Below are 26,747 nucleotides of genomic sequence, written 5' to 3'. Positions count from 1 at the left end.
AACCAGCAATAAATTTTTATTTTTCTATCTCCCGTAGGTAAGCATTGAAAGGCGGGGTTTCACCAATGACGTCAGAAACCAACTGACTGAGCTGAGCCATCTTGTTTTCACAACTGAAAAAGATCGTTAGTAAAACGAACACTCTGCCAGGCTTATTTAGTTTATTTTGAAGCGATTGACATTATTTGATTTTAATTTGACTCATATAAATGGTTTCTTACAATGATATCTTGAAATTTGTTTACAGTTTACTTTTACAAGTTAATAGATTTCTTGTATCGAGTGGTTTTCATAAAGTAAACATCTGCTAGTGAAGTAAGTAACGGCTTTTTCAGATTGTGATTCTTGTGTTATATTATTCAAAACAATCTTTATAAAATATTTTACTTTATACTAAGTATATTTATTTAATCTTCACTGCGATTTCTGTAATCGATTTTAGATTATCTGCTAGGGTTATGCATTTGTTATTTTTATTAGAAAATCGCTTAAACGTTTTAGTGATAGTTTTGTTTCATTATGTAAAACAATATAGATTTGCATAAACTCCTATTATTTTTTCTTATTTTCCATATTCGAAATCGTTTCTGATTATAATGTAAACAAAAAAATTATGACTAGGTACATTTCCTTGATTGCAGTAAAATTCTTACAGTATGTTTAGAGTAATGGACATAATTTAATTTTATTTTTAATCATACAAATGGTTTCTTTTGATGTACCGTTAATCATTTTATACTGTCCTATTAATTTCATTAAGTAAACAATTGCTTTTAGAGGATGTAGCTGCTTTTTTACATTAAAAATTTTGTGTTGAAGTATTCAAACAAATTATTAAGAAGTCTTTTATTAACTTGTAAATTTATTTAGTCACTAGAGCTATTTCTTTTTCTACCGTTGATTTATTCGAGTCAAATGTAAGGTTATCAACTAGTAGAATGCATTATATTTCACTTTTCATTTAAAAATCCTTTAATATAAACTTATATATTTATACTAATTCAGGCTCACCAAATCCTGTATTGGCAAACGATTTTTTCTATTGAAAAATAAAAAAATAAGTATATATATATATTCCCCCTGATCTTGAAAATTAAATCAATCTGAATTTTCTGCACAAATCTTGTTTATTTTATTCTATTTCTGTGATTTCCCTTAAATATGTCACATAATTTATTAGAATTATAACAAGTCCAGATAATGTAAGCAACAAAAACTCTGAAATTATTTATTATTATTTTCAAAATAGCTGTTCTATTTCTTAGTTCTTTCTCTGTTTGATTACAATTTTTGAACAGTAAGAGCACTTTGAGCTGGAGTCTTAATTATATTAAAAAAAAAAGAAAAGAAAAAAGTATTTTTGTGTGATTGAATGAAAAATACCGGTAAAAATCATAACTTCGTAGTCTAATTTTGCGTAGGGTTAATTTCATATTTGAAATGCTTTAATTGCACTAACAAAAAAAAAAAAAAAAAACTAATTGAAGCAGGCATAGCCCGCCTTTTAATTAACCAGCAAAAAATAAAATATATGGAAAAAACTAATCTTACCAGCAACTACAGTGCTATTTGATAGTTGATAACTTTAAATTTGAAACCGGGGATAGCTCAATTATAAACACCTCAAATACAATTTCAGAAGAAATTAATTGAAGAATCCAGAAAAGAGGCCAAAGCTATTTTTCATCATAGTTTCTGTTAAAAAAATATGTATATATGTTAATCGTGAGAGCAATTAAATAAAAAAATTACGTAACAGTCATCAATCCCGTGGCAACATATGGTTGCGAGACTTGGACTTTGTCAAAAAAAGATATAAATAATTTACGAATTTTTGAACAAAAATTCTTAGAAAAATTTATGACCTCATGCAGCTAACTAGTACTTATTGGAGAATAAGAGTTAATGATGAACTGGGAGCTCTTAGCTTAGAAATATTGTAAAATTTATCGAAGCACAGAGGTTTTCATGGCTAGTTCACATTGAGAGATCACCTGACAGCCGAGCAGTAATGATCTTGCCTTGGAAGCCCATTTGCAACAGACAGACATAAGAAAAAAATGATCTTGAATGATTTTAAAACTTTAAAGATCTCCAACTGGAAAATCAAGGTCAGGGACAGAGTTGTCTGGAGAAATATTGTGCAGCAGGCTATGGCCAACTGTGGGCTGTAGTGCCAATACAGACAAAGAGTATCATATTTTATATTGAGAAATCTTAATACTGAGTTCATAAGTATTTTTCGTTATGGAGATTATTTATTAAATTTACTTATCATTAAACCATTAAAGTCATGTTTTTCTTTTCAGTTTCAAAAACATGGAAAGAAATGCTTGTTTAGAGCTAGCCCTTGAAGGGGAGCGTTTGTGTAAAAATGGTGACTTTAGTGGAGGTGTTGCGTTCTTTGAAGCAGCTATCAGAGTTGGAACAGATGATTTAAAGACTCTTAGCGCCATATATAGTCAACTAGGAAATGCTTATTTTTACTTGGGAGATTATACAAAAGCTATGGATTATCACAGATGTGATTTAACTGTAGCAAGGTAAAACAATACAGAATTTTAAATTTTCCTCTCATCAAATATTAAATCATACATACTGTTTAACCATTTAATGTCTATCATCCTCTCCTTTTTATTTTACAGTATTTATTTTTAATTTTTTCAATGTAAATTTGTCTAATTATTTTTAGCTGTTTATTTTTCGAGTATTAACTACTGATTGTATTTTACATAGATATCAAGTGTTCAATTCATAATTTAGATTTTTTTATTTATAAGTCCAATTTAATAGAAGTCTTTTTTTTTGTTGACTAGTTTCATGTCCCATAGAAAAGTGTCAGTTGTTTAATCATATTTTTAATTGATTTGCATGGGTGCCACTCTTCAGTCCTGGGGATTGAAATCAGTCTTGAGAGAAAATCAGTAGATTAAGTTTCATAAATTAATATTTTTCCATTTGTTTTTAATGTTAAAATTTTTGTTTTTCCTTAAAAACAAAGCAAATTTTTTTTGTTAAATAAAAATTACATTTTAATGTTAACATTGTCAATTGTAATTATTGCAAAATGATCAAGTAATGATGTAGCTCAGTAATGAAAATGAGATTGAAATTCAATCCCTGCTTGCTTAAACAATATTCGTACTATTGCTGTATATAAATTTTTCTTGTTTTTATTTCCCCCCAACGTTTTGAAACGCTGGCCAAAGTCAAATTGAGATTATTTTAAAAAAAAAAAAAATTATGGAGATAGGACAAAAAATAAATAATGGTGATGTCAAAAATAAGTAGAGATAAGTAAAGAAAAAATTTGTGGTTTATTATTCAGTGATTAATATAAAAAGATGTACATGGTTAGTTGTTATTTTTATCTTGTTTGCTGTAAAAAATGAATTAACAAAATGAAGGGGAAGAAACTTGATAATTGATTTAATATAGGAGTCCTTATAGTAAGTGCATTTTGGAGTCGAAGAGCTATAAATTTCTGAAAATTTAAATGTGTTAATTGATCAAAAAAATAAATTCAGTCTTAAAATACTTTTAGAGTGACACCTGTGGATTTGTTCTCTAAATTTTAATATAGTTTAATATAATTCAAAAAAGTTAAAAAGTTATTATTTTTTTTAAAGGAAGAATCATTTTTATATTTTAGTTTCATACAAAATAAAAATAAAAAAAATCAATATCCTGTGTAGTACAATAATTTATTTTGAGATGGAATTTGTTTTATTCCTTTTCTGAATAAATAAATTAATATTTGCTTAAACTTTCATAAAAACACATTGAATTATTCAAAGTGTTAATTTATCGTTTCAGAGCTATTGGAGATGAATTAGGAGAAGGAAAAGCTAGTGGAAATTTAGGCAACACTTTGAAGGTCATTGGAAAATTTGATGAAGCTGTAACGTGCTGTGAAAGGCACTTAACCATTTCAAGAAAACTTAAAGATAAAGTAAGTGTTTGAACTTCAAGATGACTGAATGATCTCATTAATTACATTTTCTGGTTTTATTTCTAGTTTTTTTAACCTTCCGTTAGTCGCGCACTTGTTTCCGACATGGTTAATCGCGTTGCACCTATGAGGTGTTTCTGATTTTTTGAAAGCCAAATGAAATTTAGTCTAGTTTAAATAGTTAATTGTTACCAATTTAAGACTCTTTACAGAGATAAATATCAAAAAAACTTATTTAGCGAAGTACCGAAGATAAATTTTTCTTGCTCCCGCGTCGGATCTCTTCCTCCATCACAAGATGTTCAACCAATTGACGCAAGAAGGTTCTGCGGTTTTTTACTCCGTAACCATTTTCTGTGTATATAACTTGACCATTTATACCTGCTACGTTGAGTAGGACAGAAAATGAGATAAAATATATATATTTAATTCATAAAAATATTATATCCATAATACTTGCGTCAATGGTCGCGCTGCACCAGAGGGGTGATTTGAGCGGTTCCAACTCTCCATCGACATGTTCTAAGGTCGGTTTTACACGGACATTTGAGTAATCCAAAGTTAGGAACATAACATTAGGCTCGACCCCCGGAAAAATCTATTGACGGCAAAGGAGGTGGAAATGCAGTAGGGATGCACCTGTGAGGTGCGCGCGACTAACGGAAGGTTAAACAGTTAATCCTTTGTAGTTCAGTTTTTACACTATTTTAGTTGGACTTTTTTCTGTTTGTTTTATTTGAGACAGTTTTGTCTAAAAAGATCCAAAAAGGGAAAAGAAAAAGAACATTACAGAGGAAACTTAGTGATTTTTTTTCTTCTTAAATTTGTCTTATTGATTAAATATTGCTGAAGCAACTAGTGTTGTTATATCTATTGTGGCATGCCTTGTTATTACTTTATATGAAGCTATTTAACTATTAAAAAAGCATGTTTTTTTTCCCCTTTCTTTTTAAAAAATTTTTGAGGGACAAAAATCAAATTAAAGCCCTTTTTTCTTCTTCCCCATGTTTTTAAAAAGTTATGCTTATTTTTTGCTGTTATTTTAAATGCAGTGCACTGATACAGGGGTATCTCACAGTGAACTGATTATAAGGACACTGTTCCGAGTAAAACACCAAAGTCAGGCATTATTAGTTGCGGTCAGTAAGCTGGTGGATGACCACTTTGATCAGCCTGCGCAGGGACCGAGGCTGCACGAGATCGGTCCACGTTAAACTGTTCTACCGTAAAGTTCTTGACTTCGTGCACAGGTCCTCGGGTAGAGTCATCCCCCATGCAGAGGATCGAAATTACAATGACATGTCTTCGAATCATCCTCAGGGATGTTTCCCAGACCGTCGCCAATAGCCCATGGTGTAACTCTAGTGCGACGTAAATTGAGTACCTTCCTACCATTTTAAATGTATTATTTGTTAATTTTGAAAATTAACTTCTTCATTAAAACATATTTTTATACTTCTTCAGGGTATTGTTGATTTTTAAAAAGTAAGCCTGTTTCTAGATAAATTTTTTAATATTGTAATTTTTAACATATTTATTTAGAATAATATTCCATTATTTTGATTTGTTTTCAACAAATTAATAAAATGAATTCTGTGCCATATGATTATTTTTTCAAGGTTATCTTAAACTGTCTTAGAATCTTAAGTGAGTTGAAAATTTGTGATTAATTGTCCCTCTTGCTAAATTAAGAAATAGATAAACTAAAAAAAGATTTTTTTAACAAAATGGCTGGTAGTAAAAATTTTTTAAGACTAGGTAATTAAAAGAAATAGCTCATGTTTTAAAAACCTTAATAAAATAAATAGCATATGCTTGTAAAGCCATAATTTAAAAAGGAAAAAAAAAAGCATATCCTTTTGAAGCTATAATTAAAAAAAAAGTATATTCTTTGAAAGCTATAATTAAAAAATAGCATATTCTTTGAAAGCCATAATTAAAAAAAAATAGCATATGCTTTAAAAGCCATAATTAAAAAAGATAGCATATGCTTTAAAAGCCATGATTCATAATTTTACTTTACGAAAACAAGAATCTCAATTAGGAAATTCCTCACCCAACAGAAAATACATTAGTTATACGCATGCTGTTAAATTTCGAGAAGTTTCTTATCTGTGTGGGCATAAAAATAATATTCTGCTTTTATGAAACTCCATCTTTACTGTTATGTAATTACTTTAAAGTAATTCATTCTTTTGAAAAAATAGTAGATTCTCTTGTATGCATGAAAACGCATATACTTAGACAAAATATATTACACCTATTTAATAGAATATTTTTATTTTATTCTTAGTAATAAAAGTAATGCCTTATTTCAGGTGGGAGAAGGAAGGGCACTTTACAATTTAGGCAATGTATATCATGCAAAAGGAAAACGATTTGCTTGTATGGGACACCAGGATCCAGGAGAATTTCCTGAAGAGGTTAAGGCTTGCTTACAGAAAGCAGTTGAAAATTATGAGTATGTTAAATTCACTATATATATAAAACTACATGTTCTTGAAAAATCGTATGGATATAATTTAAAGATATAAATTCCACCCGCTTTATGGTTTGAAATCATTAATATTTTATATTTCTGAAATTATTTATTAAGGAACCACCTGTTTTATCTCCTTCTCATTGTGTTTGTTATCTTGTAAATTTTTAATTGAAATCTAAATTTATTTATTATTCTTATTACTGTAACTGATTTTTTAATTATTTATTTGTGATATTTTGCATTCAAAATTTTTTTAGCAATTAAACAGGTTTCTTTAATTACAAGAACAAAAAACTTGAATTAAAAATTTTTTGTTTTGTAGAACCCTGATAAGTTGTAATATATTTTTACAGCACTGATCGATGAAAGAGATTCTTGTTGTTGATTTAGCTGTATAAAGCCCATTTATATGTATTCTTCAATTTTGTAGCCACAGCTTAAAAATGACAGAGCTAGAAGCCCATTTGTCTTTGTTTTTGTAAATTTCTTATAAATTGATTGATATATGTATCTACAAAACTTTTACTGTAACTGACTTTTCAGTTATTTGCGATATTATGCATTGTATTTTTTTAGCAGTTATACAAGTTTCTTTAATCTCAAGAACAAAAACTTTTAACATAAAAGTTTTTGCTCGTGTATTAAAGAAACCTGATAACTTCTAATATATTTTTACAGCACTAATCAATGAAAAGAGATTCTTCTTGCTGATTTAGCTGTATCAAGTCCATTAATTTGTATTCTTCAATTTTACAGCCAGAGCTTAAAAATAATGACAGAGCTAGAAGATAGAAGCGCACAAGGAAGAGCATGTGGAAACTTGGGTAACACACACTATCTGCTTGGAAATTTTAATGAGGCTATTACTTACCACGAAGAGGTACTATTAAGTTTTTCATGGAATTTTCTTATTGAACTTTTTGTAAAACAAAATAAATTATTTACACCTCAATTACTTAAACCTTTTTCATCCAAATATCTGCATTAACAAAAGTGGATTCTTGTTAATATTTTTTTACTCATATTTAATAAAAATTATAATAATTTTTTGTTTATAACATCTGCAAAATACTTGCTTAAAAGGTAAATAGATAAATAACAAAATGCAAATTTTATGGAACCAAATTAGACAAGAAAAAATGTGTTAATACAAGAACATGAAGTAAATAAAAACAAGTAAAAAATCTAGATTTGTACTGCTAAGGAGTATCCTCATGCAAGCAGCTAGAAAAAAATTTATACTTACACTTTTTTTTCCTTTAATTTCAATAATAAGCTGTCGTTATTCATTTATACTTGAGGTCTCTAAATGGAAAAAAAAACTCTTTCTTTCTACTGCAGAGAATTGATGTTTTTCTGTTGAATTACAAAAAAATTATATTTGTTAGTAAAATTTGTTGCTATTGTTTTTCTAAAAAAATCTGAAAGTTGTTGTTTTCATTGCTCTGTCCTTTTTTTTATCATTATTTTTGTTTGGTTATTTCACAATGGCTTCTATTTTTTTGTAACGGAAGTGTGTTATGTATCTGGGTTAAAAAAAACTTAAATATTGTACACGGTGCGTAGCGTTTTTAAAAAGGGCTTAAAGGTGTTTATTTTTGATTTTCGTTTTTTAAAAGCCCTTAAAGGTGCTTTTTTCATTGGGTGTTTTTAAAAAGTGATTAATTTTCCCTTTTTCAAAATGAGATTTTACCATGTTGATTTTCGCTACGAATTAAGCAAAAGGACACAGTTCATATTGTTCTATTCAACTTTTTCACAATTAATTCAACCCCAATCTATTTCGGTGTATTGTCAGTCCGTAGCGTATGAAAACGCCATTCGTTTTACATGATTCAAAATTTCATGATTTTTGACAAATGTCTAAAACAATAACAAAAGTTTTTTTTTTTTTGACATGACGGTTAAAACAAAATAAAACTGTCAATTGTCAAAAACGTTCCTACCCTGCCTAATTATGATATTTTTTTAAAGTGCTTAAAAATATTTTTTAAGTGCTGAAAAGGTGCTTATTTTTTATTGAATAATCTGGCTACACACCCTGTTGTAGTACAAATGAAAATCTTACAGGCTTGCAAAGGAATATAAATAAATGAGATTTATTAATTAATCGGAATACTTAGTTTAAATGGTTTGTTTAGAAAAGGATCGAAGGAGTACTATTGCGTGTATTGTGTAAGTGAATCTTGAACTAAAATATCTTCATATCTATTTAACTAAAGGGCTATTATTAAATGGTCATATTAAAATAAAATATAAATAATTTATAATACTGCTTTTAAAAGAAACTTCCAGTTTTAAAATTTTTTGAAGAAAATAGATTTTAAAAAAAATGAATGTTATTTCAACTAATTGAATATTTTGATTATTCAAAGTAGATCTGCATCCAACTTCCTTTTATAAATTCGGTCGATTATTGAAACCCTATTTTGAAATTATTTTATTGAAAGTGAGCATCTTGAACTCAATTACAAATTTTAATTGTATATTGGCTTGAGGGAATTTTATGTAATTGATACTGGTTATTTTTTTAATGCAACTACTATAAAGATTTACTACTCATTGAGTTGAAACTATTATGAGTTGTTCAGCCTTCATAAAATTATACTGGAAACTTTTAAAACTTTCTGTTCCAAACAAAGTAAGTCTGCATTTAAAAATTGTATATTTCATTATTCTTTTACGGTAAGATGTGCTTTTAGTACATTTAAGTCGAGTGAGTTACATATTTTTTTAGTTTGCTGTTTTCTTAAGTAATCTGGTATATGTTCTATGTTTAGTTTAATCATGGAAATTTTTTTTCAGAGACTGAAAATTGCTAAAGAGTTTGGTGATTTAGCTGCTGAAAGGAGAGCGCACAATAATCTAGGAAATGCTCATATATTTTTAGGAGAATTTGAAATCGCTGCTGATCATTATAAGTTAGTATTTATGCGTTTTCTGGAATATCTTCAAATTATATGCTTTGTTTAATTACATGCTGTTTTAAAAACTATGCTTTGGCTAAAATTAATCGCTTTATTTCTTGAAAATTAGTTTGGTTTTAAATCAAGAGAGTCAAGTTTATTTTATAAAACTTCATAGATTTCATATTAATAATGTATTCTTACTAACACAAGATAAAGTAAATTATGTTTCAGTATATTTAAATGAAATAAACAAGTACATGTTTTTCGTCATTTCAGACTATATACAAATTAATCATATCCCCATTGTTTCTGGAAATTTATATACTTATTTATGCTGTCCTTTAATTGGTGTCAACATTATACATTTGGTATTATGATATAATATCAGAAATAGTCGTCTGAATATTCCTGATTTTTTTTTTTATACAAAATATTCTGTATTTATTGTCCCGATTTTTACACTGAAATTTCTGACTTTATTTGTTTGTCCTGAATTTTGACAAACATTTTATTTTTAAATGATCATTTGGATTTTTTTTTAAATTTTTCATTCCAAAGAAATAAGAAAAACTAAATTTATTGATGTCAAAACACCAGGTCTCTCAAACATAGGCTACTGCTGGAGAGAATTTTTTTTTTTTTTTTTTTGAAGAAAATGAAACCTTTCTTCCACAGTAGAATTTCATTTTTATTTAATAAAAGAATAACTATGCACTTGTGAATTCCAAAATTTGCCTGCTATAAAAGTTAAATTTTGCTGTGAGTTGTACCTCTTATTGTAGAAAATATTTTAAGTTTATTAATTATATTTTAAACTTAATGTCTGTTATAAATTAACTATTATTTTGTACCTAAAATGATCTGTGATTATTGAAGTAATTGAAGGGTTGAACATTGTGAAAACTTTTTCAAGAATATGGGTATTTGAAGCAGAAGGGGTATTAGAGATTTCTAGAAGGTTGTTAAATTCTTAATTTTTTAAGCAGATATATTAAAATTATTTGTCTAAAAGAAGCTTTTTAATGACGACAAGAAAGTACTGTAATACCCACTTTATAGTTTAAAATTGAATTGCGCTATGAAATTGAAATTTGCTTGTATGAATTTAAATTTTTTGTACTCCTATAGCTTCTTTAAATTTTGCCTATAAGGATGATTTATTGTTTATCTTAATTAACATGCTATTTTTAGCATTTCTTAAAGTAGTTATAAATTTATTATTTAAGTTATAGTTAATTTTATTCTTCCTTTAAAATTTTTATTTGTTTTTACTCGTTTTATTATTGATAAAGAATTTTAATTGTCTTTTTAAGTTACGTTATCTCTATATTTTACATGTTTTCTCCTTTGTTAAATATTTCTAAGGGATATTATCAAATAATTATTTTTGAATTTTTCATTTAATTTACGAATTATAACTCTCTGATTTAATTTGAAGCATGGTTAACATGGTATTAGCTTTTCTAAAAAATACACACGTTGACCTGATTTATTCACAATTTTTATAATGCATATTAAAATAATATTTATAAATATCACTGTAATATTTAGTTTTTATTGCAAAGTGTTTTGTTGAACTTATTTTTTTACAAACGCTTTAAAATCTTACAAATGAGTTATTTTATTATAATTAGTATAAAAAACGTTTTCAGTATAAATATATATTTGGTATTAAGAATGTTTTTATTAACTTAAAGACTTCGAAACACGGAAGTATGCCATAGCAAAAATGTTAAAAAATTTAAAATGATGGGAAAAAAAAATTAATCTATTATTGTTATTTGAACGAAGGCTTTAAAAAATTTTTATGTTGCAAAGTAGATCGTGATCAAAAAATGGTTGGAAACCTATGGTCTAGTAGTTGTCTATTGCATCAAAAAATGATCTAATTTTGTTTTTACTTTTTTTTTAAATGTTCCCGAGTTCTTTGGTCCTGTTGTTTAAGATGTTCCTATTAGATTTGTGGATCCTATTGTATTCAACAGGGAGAGAGAGAGAGAGAGAGAGAAATATATTTTCCATTGAAAATAATGTATTTTCACTTCTTATTAAAGATAATCTAAAAGCAACTTATGCTAGTTTTTTTTTTCTTCTTAAATTTTCTAGCTTTAAATTTAGTTTTAGCTAGTGACTGGGTTTAATAAGCATTTTTCTGTGCTTATTAAACCCTGTTCAGCTGTGCTTATTAAACCCATTTTGTGCCTATTAAACAGGTTCTTATATAATGTGTGTCCTATTGTTTCAGATATTCCTATTATATAGATTTGTGGATTCTATTGTATTCAATAGAATTATATTTTCTATTGAAAATATTAATGTATTTTCTCTTCTTAATGAAGATTATCTGTAAGCAACTCTTGTTATTATTTTTTTGTACTAGATTTAAAGTTGGTTTTAGTAAGCAACTGGATTTAACAAACAATTTTCTGTTTCTTGGATTTCTCCTTGAATGTGGCTTAAAGATAGGTTAAATGTGTAGGGTAATATACTTTTTTAATTATATTGTAGTGTTTTCTTTAATTTCTGTTATTTTTTTAATAGGAAAACTTTAAATTTAGCCATTGAGCTGAGAGACAAAGCTGTGGAAGCTCAAGCATATTATAGTTTAGGAAATACGTATACATTACTTCACGACTATCCAACTGCCATTGAATATCATTTACGCCACTTAAAAATTGCCCAGGAACTGAATGATAAAATTGGTGAAGGAAGAGCTTATTGGAGTCTAGGAAATGCGCATTCTGCCATTGGAAATCAAGAGCAAGCATTATGCTTTGCTAATCGACATCTTGAAATTTCTAAAGAGGTAATTTATTTTGCCAGCCATTTTTCGTTTTTTTAGAAATAGCTGTTTTATTTTTTAAAATTATTATTTTTATTTTAAGAAACTAAATTAACTTACTATTAATATTGTGAATTTTAACTCTCATCAAAGTTTTAATTTTCACAGTTTTAGTGAGAATTTCTACTTTTCTACAGACCCTGGCCAACTTATTAGACGCAATGTAAAATTCTGCTGCATCTTTACTTTCGTTTTGGGCTCAATTCCTACCCTGACTCAATTTTCTTCTCAATGCTCCATGCGCTAGCTTCAGAAACCTTCCATTTTCGTGATATTTCGCGACTTTAAAATATTTTAGCATTCAGGAGGGCCTTTACTTCAACTTTTTTACTTGATGAAAGATCGCCTTTTTTACCCATGATGAAAATGTTCCAATTGGTTATTTCAACACTGCACACAAAACAAACAAGTCAGGTAGTATAAGACTACGAAACAAGTAAAAACAGCTCATGAGGGACAGAAACACATCCTCAACTGACGCACGTGACTGAAACAGGTTTGCACTTGTTTACGTTCGTGTATCGATTGGTTAGCATAGCAATGCAGTACATTAAAAATAAATACAAATGGGAAGTATATAAAAAATCTCCTGAATGAAAACCCAATACATGTATACTTAAATATAAAAGTATTGCACATAAACTTGTGCAAAACATGTAATTATTTAAAAAAAAATACAGTGCAGCTAATAATTTGACCAGAGACTAATAAGTTGGTTTTCTGGAGCTAATTTAATTCTTGTATTAATTCAAATCTTATTTAAAAAGTTACCATAAAACATCATTCAAACCATTATGTCATCATAGTTCATGAAGATAAATAAGCAATGGTCTAGAAAAAACCTTATGCACTGATTTTATAAGAAAACATAAATAATTATCTATACAATACATTAAATAAGGGGTGGAAATCTTTTTATAAATCTTGCATCTATTATTTAAAAGACATTTTCTATTTATATATAACTGACTAATTTTTAGGTGAAATAAATTTTCATCAAATGTTTTTGACTGATAAAATTATGGTTAAGCAATGGTTTCCAACTTTCAGGCTGCTGATTCGTACTGGTCTGTAAATCAAATGGTACCACACTGTTATTTTAATTTTATTTACTGTGGTTTTATTTCTCTCGGGTTTGTACGACTTTCCATGGACGAGAGGTTTATTATTGGGAGCTGAGAGGGGTTACCTAAAGTCGTACGGATACACCACATGTAATTGTATTTTATTTTGAAGACATGTTTAAATACAATTAAATTAAAATTAATAAATCAAAAATCTTAAATATAAACAATCAATTCCCTCCCCATAGCAGACCACAGTAAAATTATCAAACTATCCACGGCCATGAAAAGGTTGGGAAGCACTGGTCTGAAAAAGAAATGTTTATAAGTGTGATAAAAATGTTAACGAAAAAGGTTCTCTGCATTATTAGCACAAGTCAAATTTTTTGCCTTTGTACTAATGTGAAGTTGTGTGAGTAAACAGATTTAATATTATTATTTTCAAATAATAATAATATTAAGTAAACAAATCAATATTAGCATTTGTCTTTTCTTTCACCATATTTAGTTGCCATGTTTAATATAAACTTTATTAAAAATTTACAATGAGTTCATCTGAAAACTTGTTACCCTGAATTACTTTTTAATTGGTATAGTTTTTAAAATATACTTTTTTTCGTAAATCTCAAGTAGTAAATAATGCTTTATTACTTTTTACTATGAACTAGTAAATTTATTCAGTTTATTATCAATAAAAATGAACTAATGTGGAATTGTTTTTTTTTTTTAAATTTTGAGATTAGTAATATATTTGTAATGTTTTTAACCATTCAAGTTTGTTATTTAAAAAAAGAAAAAAAATTTATAAGCTCGAAAAGCAATGTTTTTTTTTTTTTTTTTTTTAAATTTTAAAAGTGATTTCTATATGAAAACATTAAAAATGGTCACACATAATGATAAGCAGATTTTTATTGAAACATCTAGCAGATGTCAAGCTAAGTAAATAGAAGCAGAATTTTTTTAAATAAATTTAAAAAAAAGTAGGTTAAACAATATTTGACTTATTTTCAGCTCTTCATTTCCATTTATAAGTATTAATATGCTAATTTTTTCCTTTCATCATAATAGATTGGCGACCATGCTGGTGAAATAACTGCACAGCATTGCATAGCTGACTTGCAAAAATCCCTTGTTACTCAGAATGTTGCTGCCCTTTCTTGCAGCAAAAGCTCATTATCAAGCAGTAAGTCTTTTTCATTTATTATCATTCATTTAAAAGAAAAGCTCATATAATTTTTTTTTCTCCAAATTATATTGTCAGTTTTGTTGTTCATTTGGAAGTTATTTGAATTTCCCATACAACTTTAGCATTTTTCACATTGAAATAGATATATTTAATAGATTTTTAATTAAAATCCTTATTTTCAGTTAATAATAAAACATTCTTTAACAGGGGAAAAAAGTATTCATTACTTGTGTACTGCTTGAAAGATTTTTTTTTTTCATGTAAGATTTTTGAAAGATTTTTTTTCCAAGCAGGTTCTCACTTGAAACAAAAAATAAAATGACAAGTAATAAAATTAACAAATTAATTTTCTTAAATCCTTTTTCATTTTAAATATTCTGCTGTTATTATATGGCTGATGAGGCTCCACAAACAAATGTTTGTTTTCTTAAAAATTTTTCTTCTATTTTAATAATAACTTTTACAACTGATCTATGCTGCTTATGAGATATTAAAAGTTAATTTTGATATGAATACTAGGTTATTTAAATATTTCTCTTGAAGAATGACTTGAATGAAAAAAAAGTAAGCTCAATCTTGAGGAAAGAAACATCCAAAGTTAGAGCTTCTGTTATTTTAATGGTTATGAGGAGTTATCACAATTATTTAAATAATCAAGTGCAAGACTAATTGATTACTATTCAGTGAAAATTTTGGAATGGGAAAGTGTTATTATGCACCTAATAACAAAGAGTAATAAGTAATTTTTTTCTTTAAAAAATGAGTTAAGCTAGTGAAAATTTTAGCGAAAAGAAAATATGTAACCATAATAAGGAATAGATAATAAAGGAATATAGATAAAGGAAAGAATAATAATAAAGGAAATGTATAACCTAGTTTCCCCCCCCCCCTAAAGTGCTGTTAGTGTGCAAGTTTTGGAATTTCACAACTCATTCTTTCTATTGTTTGTGCATTATAGAATACACTATACCAGGGATGGGCAAACTTTTTTGGTTGTGGGCCATAACTCTAGAAAAAAAAAGTTTGGTGGGCCTAGTAAAAACTTCTAAAATAAAAATTCTAACTTCCGAAATAAAATAAAGTCAATTCATCCTTGAACGCATGGCACACTACATCAACTTTGCGTTTTTTAGTTGCCATTTTGGGGTTAAAAAATTTTACAAATAACTCAAAAAAGCAGTAGCCATTTTATACATTTAATAATTTCACCATTATTTACTATGACGTTGTATGTGTGCAATCTTTCCATACGCAGTAAATAATGCTAGAACTCCCCCCGGCAGAAAAATTCGCTCGTTGGAACTTAAAAATGTGTAGTCTGCCTCATGTGAAGTACAATTCACCTATATTAGATTCCATATGTCAGCTCCTCGAGAAAGACAAACACTAGTTGGAGCTAATCTATGGCTATTTTATAAGGAACTTCTGCTTTCAACATTTTACCAATTGAAGCTGTCTGTGCTAACTATTTCCATCAATTTATGTCTTGCCGAACAAAAATAGAGAAAGTAAAAAGGTCATCAGTACTTTGTTAAAAAAGAAAGAACAAAAATAGCTTTAAACAAAGTAGACAAGAAAATGGACGTATAATGTATGTTTATATTCGCCACGGATCGGCAAGTTAAAATTCTGTCTGCGGGCCGGATAAAACCCTCTAGCGGGCCACAGTTGGCCCGCGGGCCGTAGTTTCCCCATCCCTGCACTATACCCTTATTTTTTAAATTTCAGATTTAAATTTTTCTTATTGTTATAGATTCTAGTGGAAGGATGCGCCGTATTAGTATGGAACACATGGATATACTAAAACTCACTCCAGATGCAAAAGTGGCAAAGGTAATTTTTTTTTACTTTTAAGAATAAGTGAAACAACATTTTAAATAGCATTTTTATAAAAAGTAATGATCACATTTCCTATATAAAAACATTTTATGTCCATTTATTCAGCAGAAGGAGATTATTTTTTTTTTTAATCTAACAGTTTCAAATATAAATACTTACTTAGCCTTCTTCCTGCCCCGTGGCTCATAAGGCCCTTAACTCCTGCACCAGCCCACTTTGTCATCAGAAAAGCATCTCACCTCTGACAAGCTCGTCCATCCCTTCTGCTTTTGTTCTTCTTCTCATTGTCTTCTCCATGTTGCCATAGGTTTGCCTTATTTTCACACCTTTTCTGATGCCTACATTAAGGCTATTGCTGGTATTCTGCATTCTGAAAAAGTGACCTATCCATTTCCATCTTTTTCTTTTTATATGAAAGGTGATTGGTTCCTGTTTGATTTTACTGTGGAGGTCTGAATTAGGAATGATTACATTTATATTAAACCATTTCTTAAACATCTGTTTTGCCAACTGTTTAGTTTTTATTCTGTAGTTTAGTTAGCTTCCATGTTCCTGACCCATGTAATAGTGCACTCCTTAACATTGAATTAAAAATATTAATGTTAGATTTCAGAATCAAATTATTTGATCGCCAAACTTTTGAAACAATTTTGTGCTTTAGTAATTCTTGATTTTATTTCTGCAATTGTTGATAGGAATATCAGCGATTGCAAAGTATGTAAATTTTTCGACTTCTATTTCGACTAAGGGCTGACATTTGCAACTAAAAAGATGAGTAGAGTAATTATTTTGAGAAAAAAAAGCTACTATGGCAACTAATTTTGTTAATATATAGGCAAAAGGCTGCTCTTTTTCTTCCGAATGGAAAAGATTGATGACTTTTTTTACCAATTTGCCACTTAAAAAATCTATTCACAATTTTATCTCACTACTTGCTGTACCAATAAGAATTCCTTTCTTTTTCGCTTTGTCCATTCCTTGTTCTTATGTTCTTTTTTGCAATGTCCATTATCCATATATCTATCCTCATGTAAAATTTTTTTTCTTTCACTCCATTTGATCAATGCTATTACAATGTGTTTCACACCACTGAAGTGAGTTAAATCCATAGATTATTTTGGGAAATGACAATCTTCAGACCTGTTTTAGTTTCTTTTTGATAGCTGCATATTAATATAAAATGTATAGAATTTAACACTTTAAAAAAGTAAAATAAAATTTGTTTATAATTTTTTTCCTGTTTTCATTGTTTTTAGCTAGTAATTAAAATTATTCTCATAACTATTTTGGATATGTTATTTATATCTGTAGCAACTATTTTTGAAGTCTTACCCCAGTAGCAACCTTGCTATTTCATAACTTTTAATCTTAATTTCATGCTGAATCTTGACATTTATTCTTATACTTTTGGTTTTATTTTTATTTATTTTCAATTTGTTTTGATAGTCAAAAAATTTCATGTACAATGTTAATAATTAAATTCTTTACTTTGTTCAATAATGATCTTTAAAATAAATTTTTCTGGGTGCATCACTTCTGAAACCAGCTTGTTCTTCTCTTGTATTTTTAACCTAATGATTTAAATTTTTCAAAAACTTTGGCTTGAGTCAATCTATCCTAAGCAGAAAGATATCTCATTTTGGTAATTTTAAAAATAGGTAAAACAAATAGGTTCACAAACCCCCCCCCCCTTTTTTTTTAAGCAATTTTTTTCCAACGTTTTAATATTGTGGTTGACTCTGTTTTTGACTATTTTATCTATCCACAAATTGCCAATCATGCATTTCTTAGCATGCTCCCAGGTATCTTTTCGGAACAATTTAGTCACTACTTATTTTAAATTCTCAGCATTAAGACTGAAGGGTTTTGCCCCTCTGTTCAACCATTATTAATTTACATAAATTTCTTCATGTTTAAAATGCATTTCTTCATTTCTATTATAGAAGATGCTGCTCACTATTTTATTTAATATGGCCATATTTGTTTAACTTTATTGATACTTGATAACAAATCAAGCTCTTATTTAAAATAATCTATGCAATAATCAATCTTTTATCACTAAAATGCAAATGTATCAGAAATTTTCACTTTGCCGCCAATGGTTCATAAAATTGGAATAAATGTCTCCACAATAAAATAAGTGGACAAAGCATTTTAAAGTATAAATTTTTTTTTTACAGTCTTCTGTTGAAGAAAAAGAAAAGAAATTAAATGCTGTTTCTGAAAAGACTCAACCAAAGGTTTTGATAAAATCAGAAACAAGTAATGAGCGACAGGAAGCCTCAAAAGATGCAAAAATAAGTCCTGTTAATGATTCAAAGGTAAATTGACATTATTTACTACTGAAATTTTTTTAAATAATATAAATGAATGACTAAGCTTGTTGAATTTACAAATAACTCATTTAAAAGTCATTTCTCAAGTTTTCATCTTTAAACAAAAACTTTGTTTGAATCAGGGTACGATAATGTCTGGTAAAATTTTTTGTTTTGCATTTAGGATTACATTGAAGTACAGTAAAAGCTCGTAACAAGCATAGCATGTTTTGATGCGTTTGATATTACAACAAATTTTCCATTCACTGTGGAAATGCTGATAAAGATTTAAAAATTGTATGTTTATAATGAGCTAAAAATTATTATCCTCTCACTGTTGGGGCAGTTTTTTTTAAAATAGAAATCTATTGTTTAAGTGAGCATGTATGAAAAAGAGCAAAAGGAAAAACATTTCTGTCCATTTCTTGTATTGATACTGAAAAGGAAAAAAATGAACATCTTTTCACCTTTGTTTATTAAGTTATGTATGGGAGACCATTGGTAAGCTATTTTTTTCCTTACAAAAAAAAATTTCAGCTATTTTTAAAAATCTTGCAACAAATTCATATGAATGTAAATGTGCTTTTTTTTTAATCACATATCTACAATGTCCCATTATTTCTCTTCTCGACGGCTTACTAATAAAACCAATATCCGGTGTTATTGATGACATTAAAAAACTATTGCACTCCATTTCCCTTTTTTTTTACATGTATATTGTTTCACCTATACTCTATGTGCGAAAACAGTATTTATGTATTTTAAATCAAAATTGTAGTAAATGTGACTTATTTAAGATTTTAAAATTTGTTTTATTGCTCTTTTGTTATAGAATGTGAGTATTTATATATAATTATAAGTTCTCTATAACAAAAATTCCATCAATGTTAATTATCACTGCACACATGTACTGTTTGCATAAAAAAATTTTTTCTAAATATTTTTTGCACTTTTGACAATGATATTTTTTCAGGACTTAGAAGGTTCTATGGATGAAGATTCTTTCTTTGATCTTTTGAGCCGCTTCCAAAGTAAACGAATGGACGATCAGAGGTGTACTTTGGTGACATCAGAAAACAAGGAAAATAACCAATTTCTTGGCAATTTTCCTAATAATTTAGAAGCTTCCTCTTCTAAAATAAATAACCAACTCTTAAGTAATTTTCCCCTCAACCTTCCTGCTCCTGTTAATCAAGGCAATAAAGCAACTAATATTGATAAAGGTAAGCATTTTATACATTGACTCCAAGATATTTACTTGTGTATGAAAATGATTAACAGCTGCACTGTATTGAAAAAAAAAGTTTGTTATTTTTATACAGTGAAAAATATAGATACAAATTTTAAAAATGTTTTTCAATAAGCAAAGTTTTATAGTTTATAGTTCATTCATAGTTTAAAGTTTGTGAACTGTGGATTTGTGATTTATAATATACATCATCAGAATTCAAAATACGCTTGTTGTAATAATATCTTCATGGAAATGTTTGAAAGAATGACCTTAAAATAACATGGAATAACAGTAAACTCAACCACGTCAAAAAGTGGTTTTCTAATGAATCATTGAAAAGTAGTTGTTACTCAAATCCAAAATTGGCTTCTCATAATGAATACCATTGTATTAAATATTAATTAAAAATATTGATATTTAAAAATTCTCAGTGAAAATGGCCTGAAAAACAATGCAGAATGGTGTAGATAAAATCATCATTTGGGATGAAATTGTCATTAAAAAAAATAGAGAGAGTTTGTTAAAAAATAATTAATAAAAAATTTTCCGTCTTATCGTAATAAAAATGTTGAGATTTGGAAAATCGCGTTAAAATAGCTGGGGAAATGATAATTACTTGCCAATAAAAATGGTCATCAAATGCGTTTATTTATTTTGGAATTGGCTCTAAATCAAAGCATTAGGAAATGATAATTCCAATTAGAAATCCCCTTGTCGTAATAACAACATATTAAAATAGCGGAATTTGAAAAACCATGTTTAAATAGTTGAAAAATGAATTGCCGGCAAAACGATCAGAAAACCACATGGTTTTAAGAAGCAATATTTAGGTCAGTTTATATGTATATATATTTGAAAAAAATGTTAATTAATACAAATTATATGACACAAACCCAATTAACAATTTATATGACACAAATCCATGTAGCAGGAACTATTTAACTAATGTCAAAAGCATTGCATGATCGAAATTATTTACGAAATAAAGAATGAAAATAGAACTCTCACAACAGAGCATCATCATCAAGGGGGCATTATAATGCACTCAGTGCGGGTGTAGTTTTTGTGGTTAGCCTATTTTTAAATTTCTTTTGACGGGAAACCCATATAGTAAATTTTTTCAATCTTAGTTGGAATTTCTAATATGTTTATTTTATATATTAATTCATTTTTTTTCTAAGCTCTGATAAATGTGGTTATACGTTTAAATTTGTTTTAACATGTAATAATTGATTGTGCTACTCAGAATATAAAAAATATTTTCTCCAAAAACCAAGTTTACTTGGTCCAAAAAAATTTTCTGGTCCAAAATGGTTATGATGCTGTTATGTCCCTGAATATTTAAAAATTTTATTTTAAATACCTTTTTCTTATCTCAATGCAAAAAATAATTTTTCAACGTTTGTAACATTGCTATTTATTTTCTGTACGCTCATGTGAATACAGAATGCAGGATGACAACTCACACCAGATATAAAAAACTAGAATTCCCAGGGAATTTGAAAATACTACCGGAAACCCTGAAATTTTAGGGATCATCATCTCTGGAATTCTTTTGAATATCAGCAATCAGCAGTATTGTTAGTTATATTCATTTTAATGAATATTATTTTACAACTATGAATAAGTGTTTCAGCCTATTACAGGGTTTAAGCTGAGTCTAAAAATTCATTAGCAAAAAAGCTAAAATCTGAAAAAAAGTTTTAGCAAAATGCTAAAATGCCATTAGGCTTATAAAATTACTTTATATCAAACAAGTACTGTAAGTTATCTGACAAAGAATAGCTTAATGTACAAGAATATCAAAAAGAATACCTATAACAAAAAAAAGACACATTTATTATTTATCAAAACATTTTGGTTTATAATTAACAATCTTCCTTTCTTTCATGTTTGCCCATTTTACAAATGCTTCTTGAAAGTTAAATGCACTTTCAGGGCCCTCAATATTAATCATTAACAAATTGTTTACATGGTTGATTAACAACCTGTTTCGAATATTAGTTTTAATCAAATTAAGGCAGCTAAAGCCCCTTTCACAGTCAACAGGTATTGGTATTGTTGCACAATACTCTATAACAGAAGTTATTAATGGGTACTGTTCAGACACATCATTGGTATATAAAATCTTGTCTGATCAATCCTTCTTGTTTGATCAAGTTTTTTTTTCATGGATGTTAGCGTCATGGTTTTTCGCGGAAGCTTTTTTTTTAAATGGAATTTAGTAAAATCCTTTAGCAAAAATGCGAAAATGCTTTGTTGAATTTTAGCATTTTTGAGGGGTCTTTTCGCATTTTGCGAAAAAAGCTACCGTAGCGGAAACCCTGGTCTATTAATAGGCACTTTTATCTAACCAATTATATCTTTTAATCTTTATCCAGTCTTACATTTCTTTTATTTTCATTGTCTCCATTGCTCTTCGAATAAATAATTCATTTCTAATTTTGAACAAGGTTCTAATTAATATTTTCAATTCTCTTAACATCTTAAAACATTGAAACAATAATTGTTCTTAAAACCCAATTTCTCTTTATCTGAAGCCTGTAATAAAATGCATAACAAAAGATTTTAATAGAAATCATCAATATTTTTTAAATTTAATATGAGAAAACTTTAGGATTAAAACCATGACCAAATTTAGTTTGAAAAATTGACAGTTTTGATTTAATTTTCTTTTCTACTATATTAAGATACAAATCATTAATGCGTGCGCATAAACTTACAAATTATTTGAAAAATTATATTAAGTTAAATTGTTACAATTTGTGATACTTTACTCAGAGATTTTGGTTTTGTCCGGAAAGAGGCCACCCTGAGAAAGTTGCCCATTGTTTTATTAGTTGCGGTTCTGTTTTGTCTTCTTCATGGGCATGATTTCGCATTTCTTCATCTTTTGCAAGCATTTCTTCTACCAACAACATCGTAAATTTCAATATTTTTATCAACTGATGCATAAAGCTCAAATGTGCTGCTAGAGGCATTTTACCCAACCTGTAACAAATCCTTATTTTCTTCTTCATCATTAGTATTAGAAGTTACTATTTTCAGTTAATACTAAATAGTTTTTATAATTTTTAATGTTTGCAGATTTCTGAATGATATACATGAGAATTCACTAGTTTTAATAATAATCTAAACGGGTATTGATTATATTTTAATAATAGCATTTGTGATGAGACCGTTAAAACAAGACGATACACATAGGGAAAAAAAGATGCGAAACTGAGAGATCGAGGTTTGGCTGGATTGTTTCTAGATTATCATTTATGTTTATAAAAAGAATCTCAAATTATTCCTAAAATATGGCATTATATTACAATAGAAATATTTTGTAGGAATAAGAATTATACCTTTTCTTGCTAATTGGTAAAATTAATTGAAATGGCATTATATATTTTAATTTTTCATATTTTCTCAAGTTTAATGTTGCTTAATGTTTGTTTGATCCACTGTAGAACTACGTTGTAATAATTGTAGTTTGTTTTCTTTAAAAAAAAAAATTTTTTTTAAAGATTTTTTTTCCATTAGTTTGATGCATATCTCAGTTCTGAGTACTTACTGCTTTAGGGTTCATTAGCCTAACAAGTAAATTTTATTGATGTAATTTTATTAAAAATTTGACATCTGGAACTAGAGTTCCAAATTGGGATAATTATTTTAATGAAAGTTTTTTTGGAGTGTATACTTTGTCTTATTTTTAATCTTCGTCTTGACTTTAAATGCTCAAAACTTTTGTTTATTTTTGTAATAATTTTTTTTTTTTTTTTTTTTTACAGAATCAACCCTTTATGGAACCTTTTAGGTTTTAAGGGTTGCATTATAATTTTGCCAAACATGTTTCTCTTTTTTTTTTATAAGATACATATTTTGAACTCTTTTTTCTTAGAAAACAATAAAGTACTTAGAGTAACCTACCAATAAAGTACTTAGTACTAGAGGAACCTACCAAATTTGACATCTGGAACTAAGAGTTCCAAATTGGGATAATTATTTTAATGAAAGTTTTTTTGGAGTGTATACTTTGTCATATTTTTAATCCTCCTCTTGACTTTAAATGCTCAAAACTTTTGTTTATTTTTGTAATTTTTTTTTTTTTTACAGAATTAACCCTTTATGGAACCTTTTAGGTTTTAAGGGTTGCATTATAATTTTGCCAAACATGTTTCTCTTTTTTTTTTATATAAGATACATATTTTGAACTCTTTTTTCTTAGAAAACAATAAAGTACACGATGACTTATTCGACCTTATTGCCGGAATGCAGAGTCGGAGACTAGATGAACAAAGAGCTAGTTTGCCTCGTCTTCCAGGACTCAATTACTTTTCATTAAATAATGAAGTTATTAGAAACAATAATAACTTCAATAATAATAATAATACAATTCCTCCTGGCCAAGGGCTTCATCGACCTTCTAATGATGCTTCTGCTGTGCTGGATGATGATTTCTTTGAGATGCTTATGAGATGCCAAGTAAGTAAAATTTTATATAATTTCAAATCACTATTCTTAAAACTTTTGTAGCAGTTTTATCTGCTAAATTTTTGTTCTGAACATTTTTATATATTTTTTAATGTTTTAAATTACAATCATTCTTCATGTTTATATATACATTTTTATTATAATTAATCCTGCTATTTTTGAACTTTTTACTCTTTATTTATTATCAACTCATTATAGATAATGTTGTTGATTGTTCTTAAATATGTTGTCTAAAATTTGTGTGATTTATGTTATTGGAATGTAATTGATCTGTTGCTTATGATGATTATTGGTTATTTGGTTAGTATGATAGTGCACCTATTATTACTGAACCAAAAGTTAATAACTATATGTAAAATAAAGCATTTCTGTAACAGCCTGTTGTGGGCCAGGAGGGTCATGATGGTTAAGTTTCCACAATTTTGTTACCAATTCGTTGATTTTGGCAATGAGGTCAGCACTTACTTTCCAGACAAGCTGATATCCATCAATCTAAGGCTGAGCGGGCTTCAAGCCACTACTGGGGATCAAACCCCAGTCATGGCAATGAACCCAGTCTTCACAATGAACACTAAGCCGTCATGTCTTAATTATCATTTAATTATTGTATGAACTGACTTTATTTATAATTTGAAAAGTTTATTGTAAAATTTAATCATTGTATCATTTGTATGAATTCTTTTTATTTTAAAAATTAGCTTTGATCTAAACGAGTCGCAAGGATTTCTTAAGATGTAAGACAACGATTAATTTTATTTTAAATGGAGTATATATATATGGCCGGGATACCTTGGTTGGTAGGGCGCTGGGCCATGTTCGTGCGTTCGAACTCTGCCGGCCGAAGACTCCCCGTGTAGTTGGTGACTGATGCACGTTAAAATTTTGTCAATTCGCAAAGTCCTCCTTGCTCCCATAACAAATCAAAACCTCTGGGGGTACTGGATTGGAGATTGATCGTTCTCTGATTCAGGTCAAAATTACAATCTGTGGATGAATGAATGGATGTACGAATGGGTCCGCCTAATAAACAGGTGTGACGTATTACGTGGCAGAAGTCGAATTCTTGGCTATAGATGGCGCCACTGAAAAACAAGAATCGCACACTCTGCCTTAAATTTGCTCGGTTTCACCAAGCAGGCTAGCCCATGTGGCAAGTGGCATTAGAACCAACCAACCTATATATATATATTAAGAATATCTTTTTAAATCCAAAAATATGTGCAGTTTTCATTTTGATAGATATTTAAAAATACTATCATAAAAAGGAACAGCACTGTTTTTTGGGAGGGGCGGAGCTTCATAAAGTGTGTTTACAAAACAAACGCTTAATATTTTCCATATTTGCTCAGTTGTTACTGACATTTAACATTAAAGTTAAGAAACATTAACAAAAAAGCTAAAAAAACTTGTTGAAAAAGTTTATTGTGCAATTATTTTTTCCAAAATTATTTAATGCCTATCATTTAAAAACATTTTGCTTTGAAGATCAACATATTTAGCTTTCTTTGTTCAGCATTCTTGATCAAGACATAACAAATTGTCTTCAACAAATTGAATTCTTTACTTTTTAGGACAGTAGATTGGAAGACCAACGAAGCAGTATGCCAGATCCCATGTACAGACCTCACCTGTATTCCATGACACATTGCAATGGCACTAACAGCCACACAGCTCCCACTGTCCCCGATGAGGACTTCTTCAGTCTCATAGTGCGACTGCAGGGTGGTCGCATTGAGGATCAACGAACAGCCATGCCCTCCAAACCTCCCAAGGAGAAAGTTGATAAAGCCATTCCTAGCACTAGTTCTAGTGGTAAAAGCTCTGGATCATCATCCAAGACAAGCTCTCTACGGTCAAGCTTCAAATCTGCCAAGGGATCTTTTAAACGTTGATTTTTTCCTCTAGCTTATTGACTTTTTGGACCAGCACATTTTGAATCAGCTTCAGTCGCTGCAACTGTGATGGAAAGTGAAATGGTATTGTAGTTTGCAGGGCACGAGCAAGTGTGCTGTTTTAAGCCTGATAATTAATGAGTTATCAGTGTGCTGTAAACCAAAGAATATTTATCTGTGGCATATTTTAAATGGACTTACAAAATGGGTATTTTTAAGTTATGGATACTTGATATCTTGTTTTGCTGGAATGCCCGAATATTGTCTAAAAGTGTATGCAGCCATTGCTATTTATTTTTTAATATTTTTAAATATCATTTTTGATTTTAGATAGGTTAACAATAAATGTGATTATAATTTAATGCATCCTATACTTACGCTTTTTCTTTCATTTTCATGGTGCATAAATAGTTTCAGTAAAATTTATTGCACGAAGCGAATGGAATTGTTGCTGCATTCTGTATTTTTTAAGAAATTAAATTTTTTTATTTTGGGAATGCTAATTATTGTGGTTATATGGTTAATTTTAATCACTGATTATGGAAAAAATGAAAAA

At 28.4% G+C, this 26,747-nt stretch overlaps 1 protein-coding gene across 1 annotated transcript; it reads left to right on the top strand.

Annotated features, from left to right (window-relative positions):
- The first annotated feature begins 91 nt into the window (after positions 1–91).
- pins (G-protein-signaling modulator pins) lies at positions 92–26,747 on the top strand. Its single transcript, XM_016052134.5, has 13 exons — positions 92–315; positions 2,310–2,543; positions 3,817–3,952; positions 6,271–6,413; positions 7,191–7,314; positions 9,240–9,355; positions 11,885–12,149; positions 14,318–14,432; positions 16,189–16,268; positions 18,455–18,595; positions 19,563–19,812; positions 24,034–24,290; positions 25,871–26,747. Exons 2-13 carry the CDS (start codon positions 2,320–2,322, stop codon positions 26,189–26,191), a joined length of 2,172 nt encoding a protein of 723 aa, XP_015907620.1. The 5' UTR covers positions 92–315; positions 2,310–2,319; the 3' UTR covers positions 26,192–26,747.

This window comes from Parasteatoda tepidariorum, chromosome 4, assembly GCF_982258835.1.
Source record: "Parasteatoda tepidariorum strain Cologne lab strain chromosome 4, Ptep-v5.0, whole genome shotgun sequence".
Taxonomy (NCBI): domain Eukaryota; kingdom Metazoa; phylum Arthropoda; class Arachnida; order Araneae; family Theridiidae; genus Parasteatoda; species Parasteatoda tepidariorum.
The sequence above is the reverse complement of the archived record's forward strand: the minus strand, read 5'-3'. Positions and strand labels throughout refer to the sequence as shown.

What these genes read in the sequence shown, in the direction of transcription:
- pins (XM_016052134.5), top strand. Translation starts at nt 2,320, where the DNA reads ATGGAAAGAAATGCTTGTTTAGAGCTAGCCCTTGAAGGGGAGCGTTTG. An exon ending in CAAGAAAACTTAAAGATAAA is followed by an intron (nt 3,953 to 6,270) that starts GTAAGTGTTTGA and finishes GCCTTATTTCAG; the next exon opens with GTGGGAGAAGGAAGGGCACT. An exon ending in AAAGCAGTTGAAAATTATGA is followed by an intron (nt 6,414 to 7,190) that starts GTATGTTAAATT and finishes TCAATTTTACAG; the next exon opens with CCAGAGCTTAAAAATAATGA.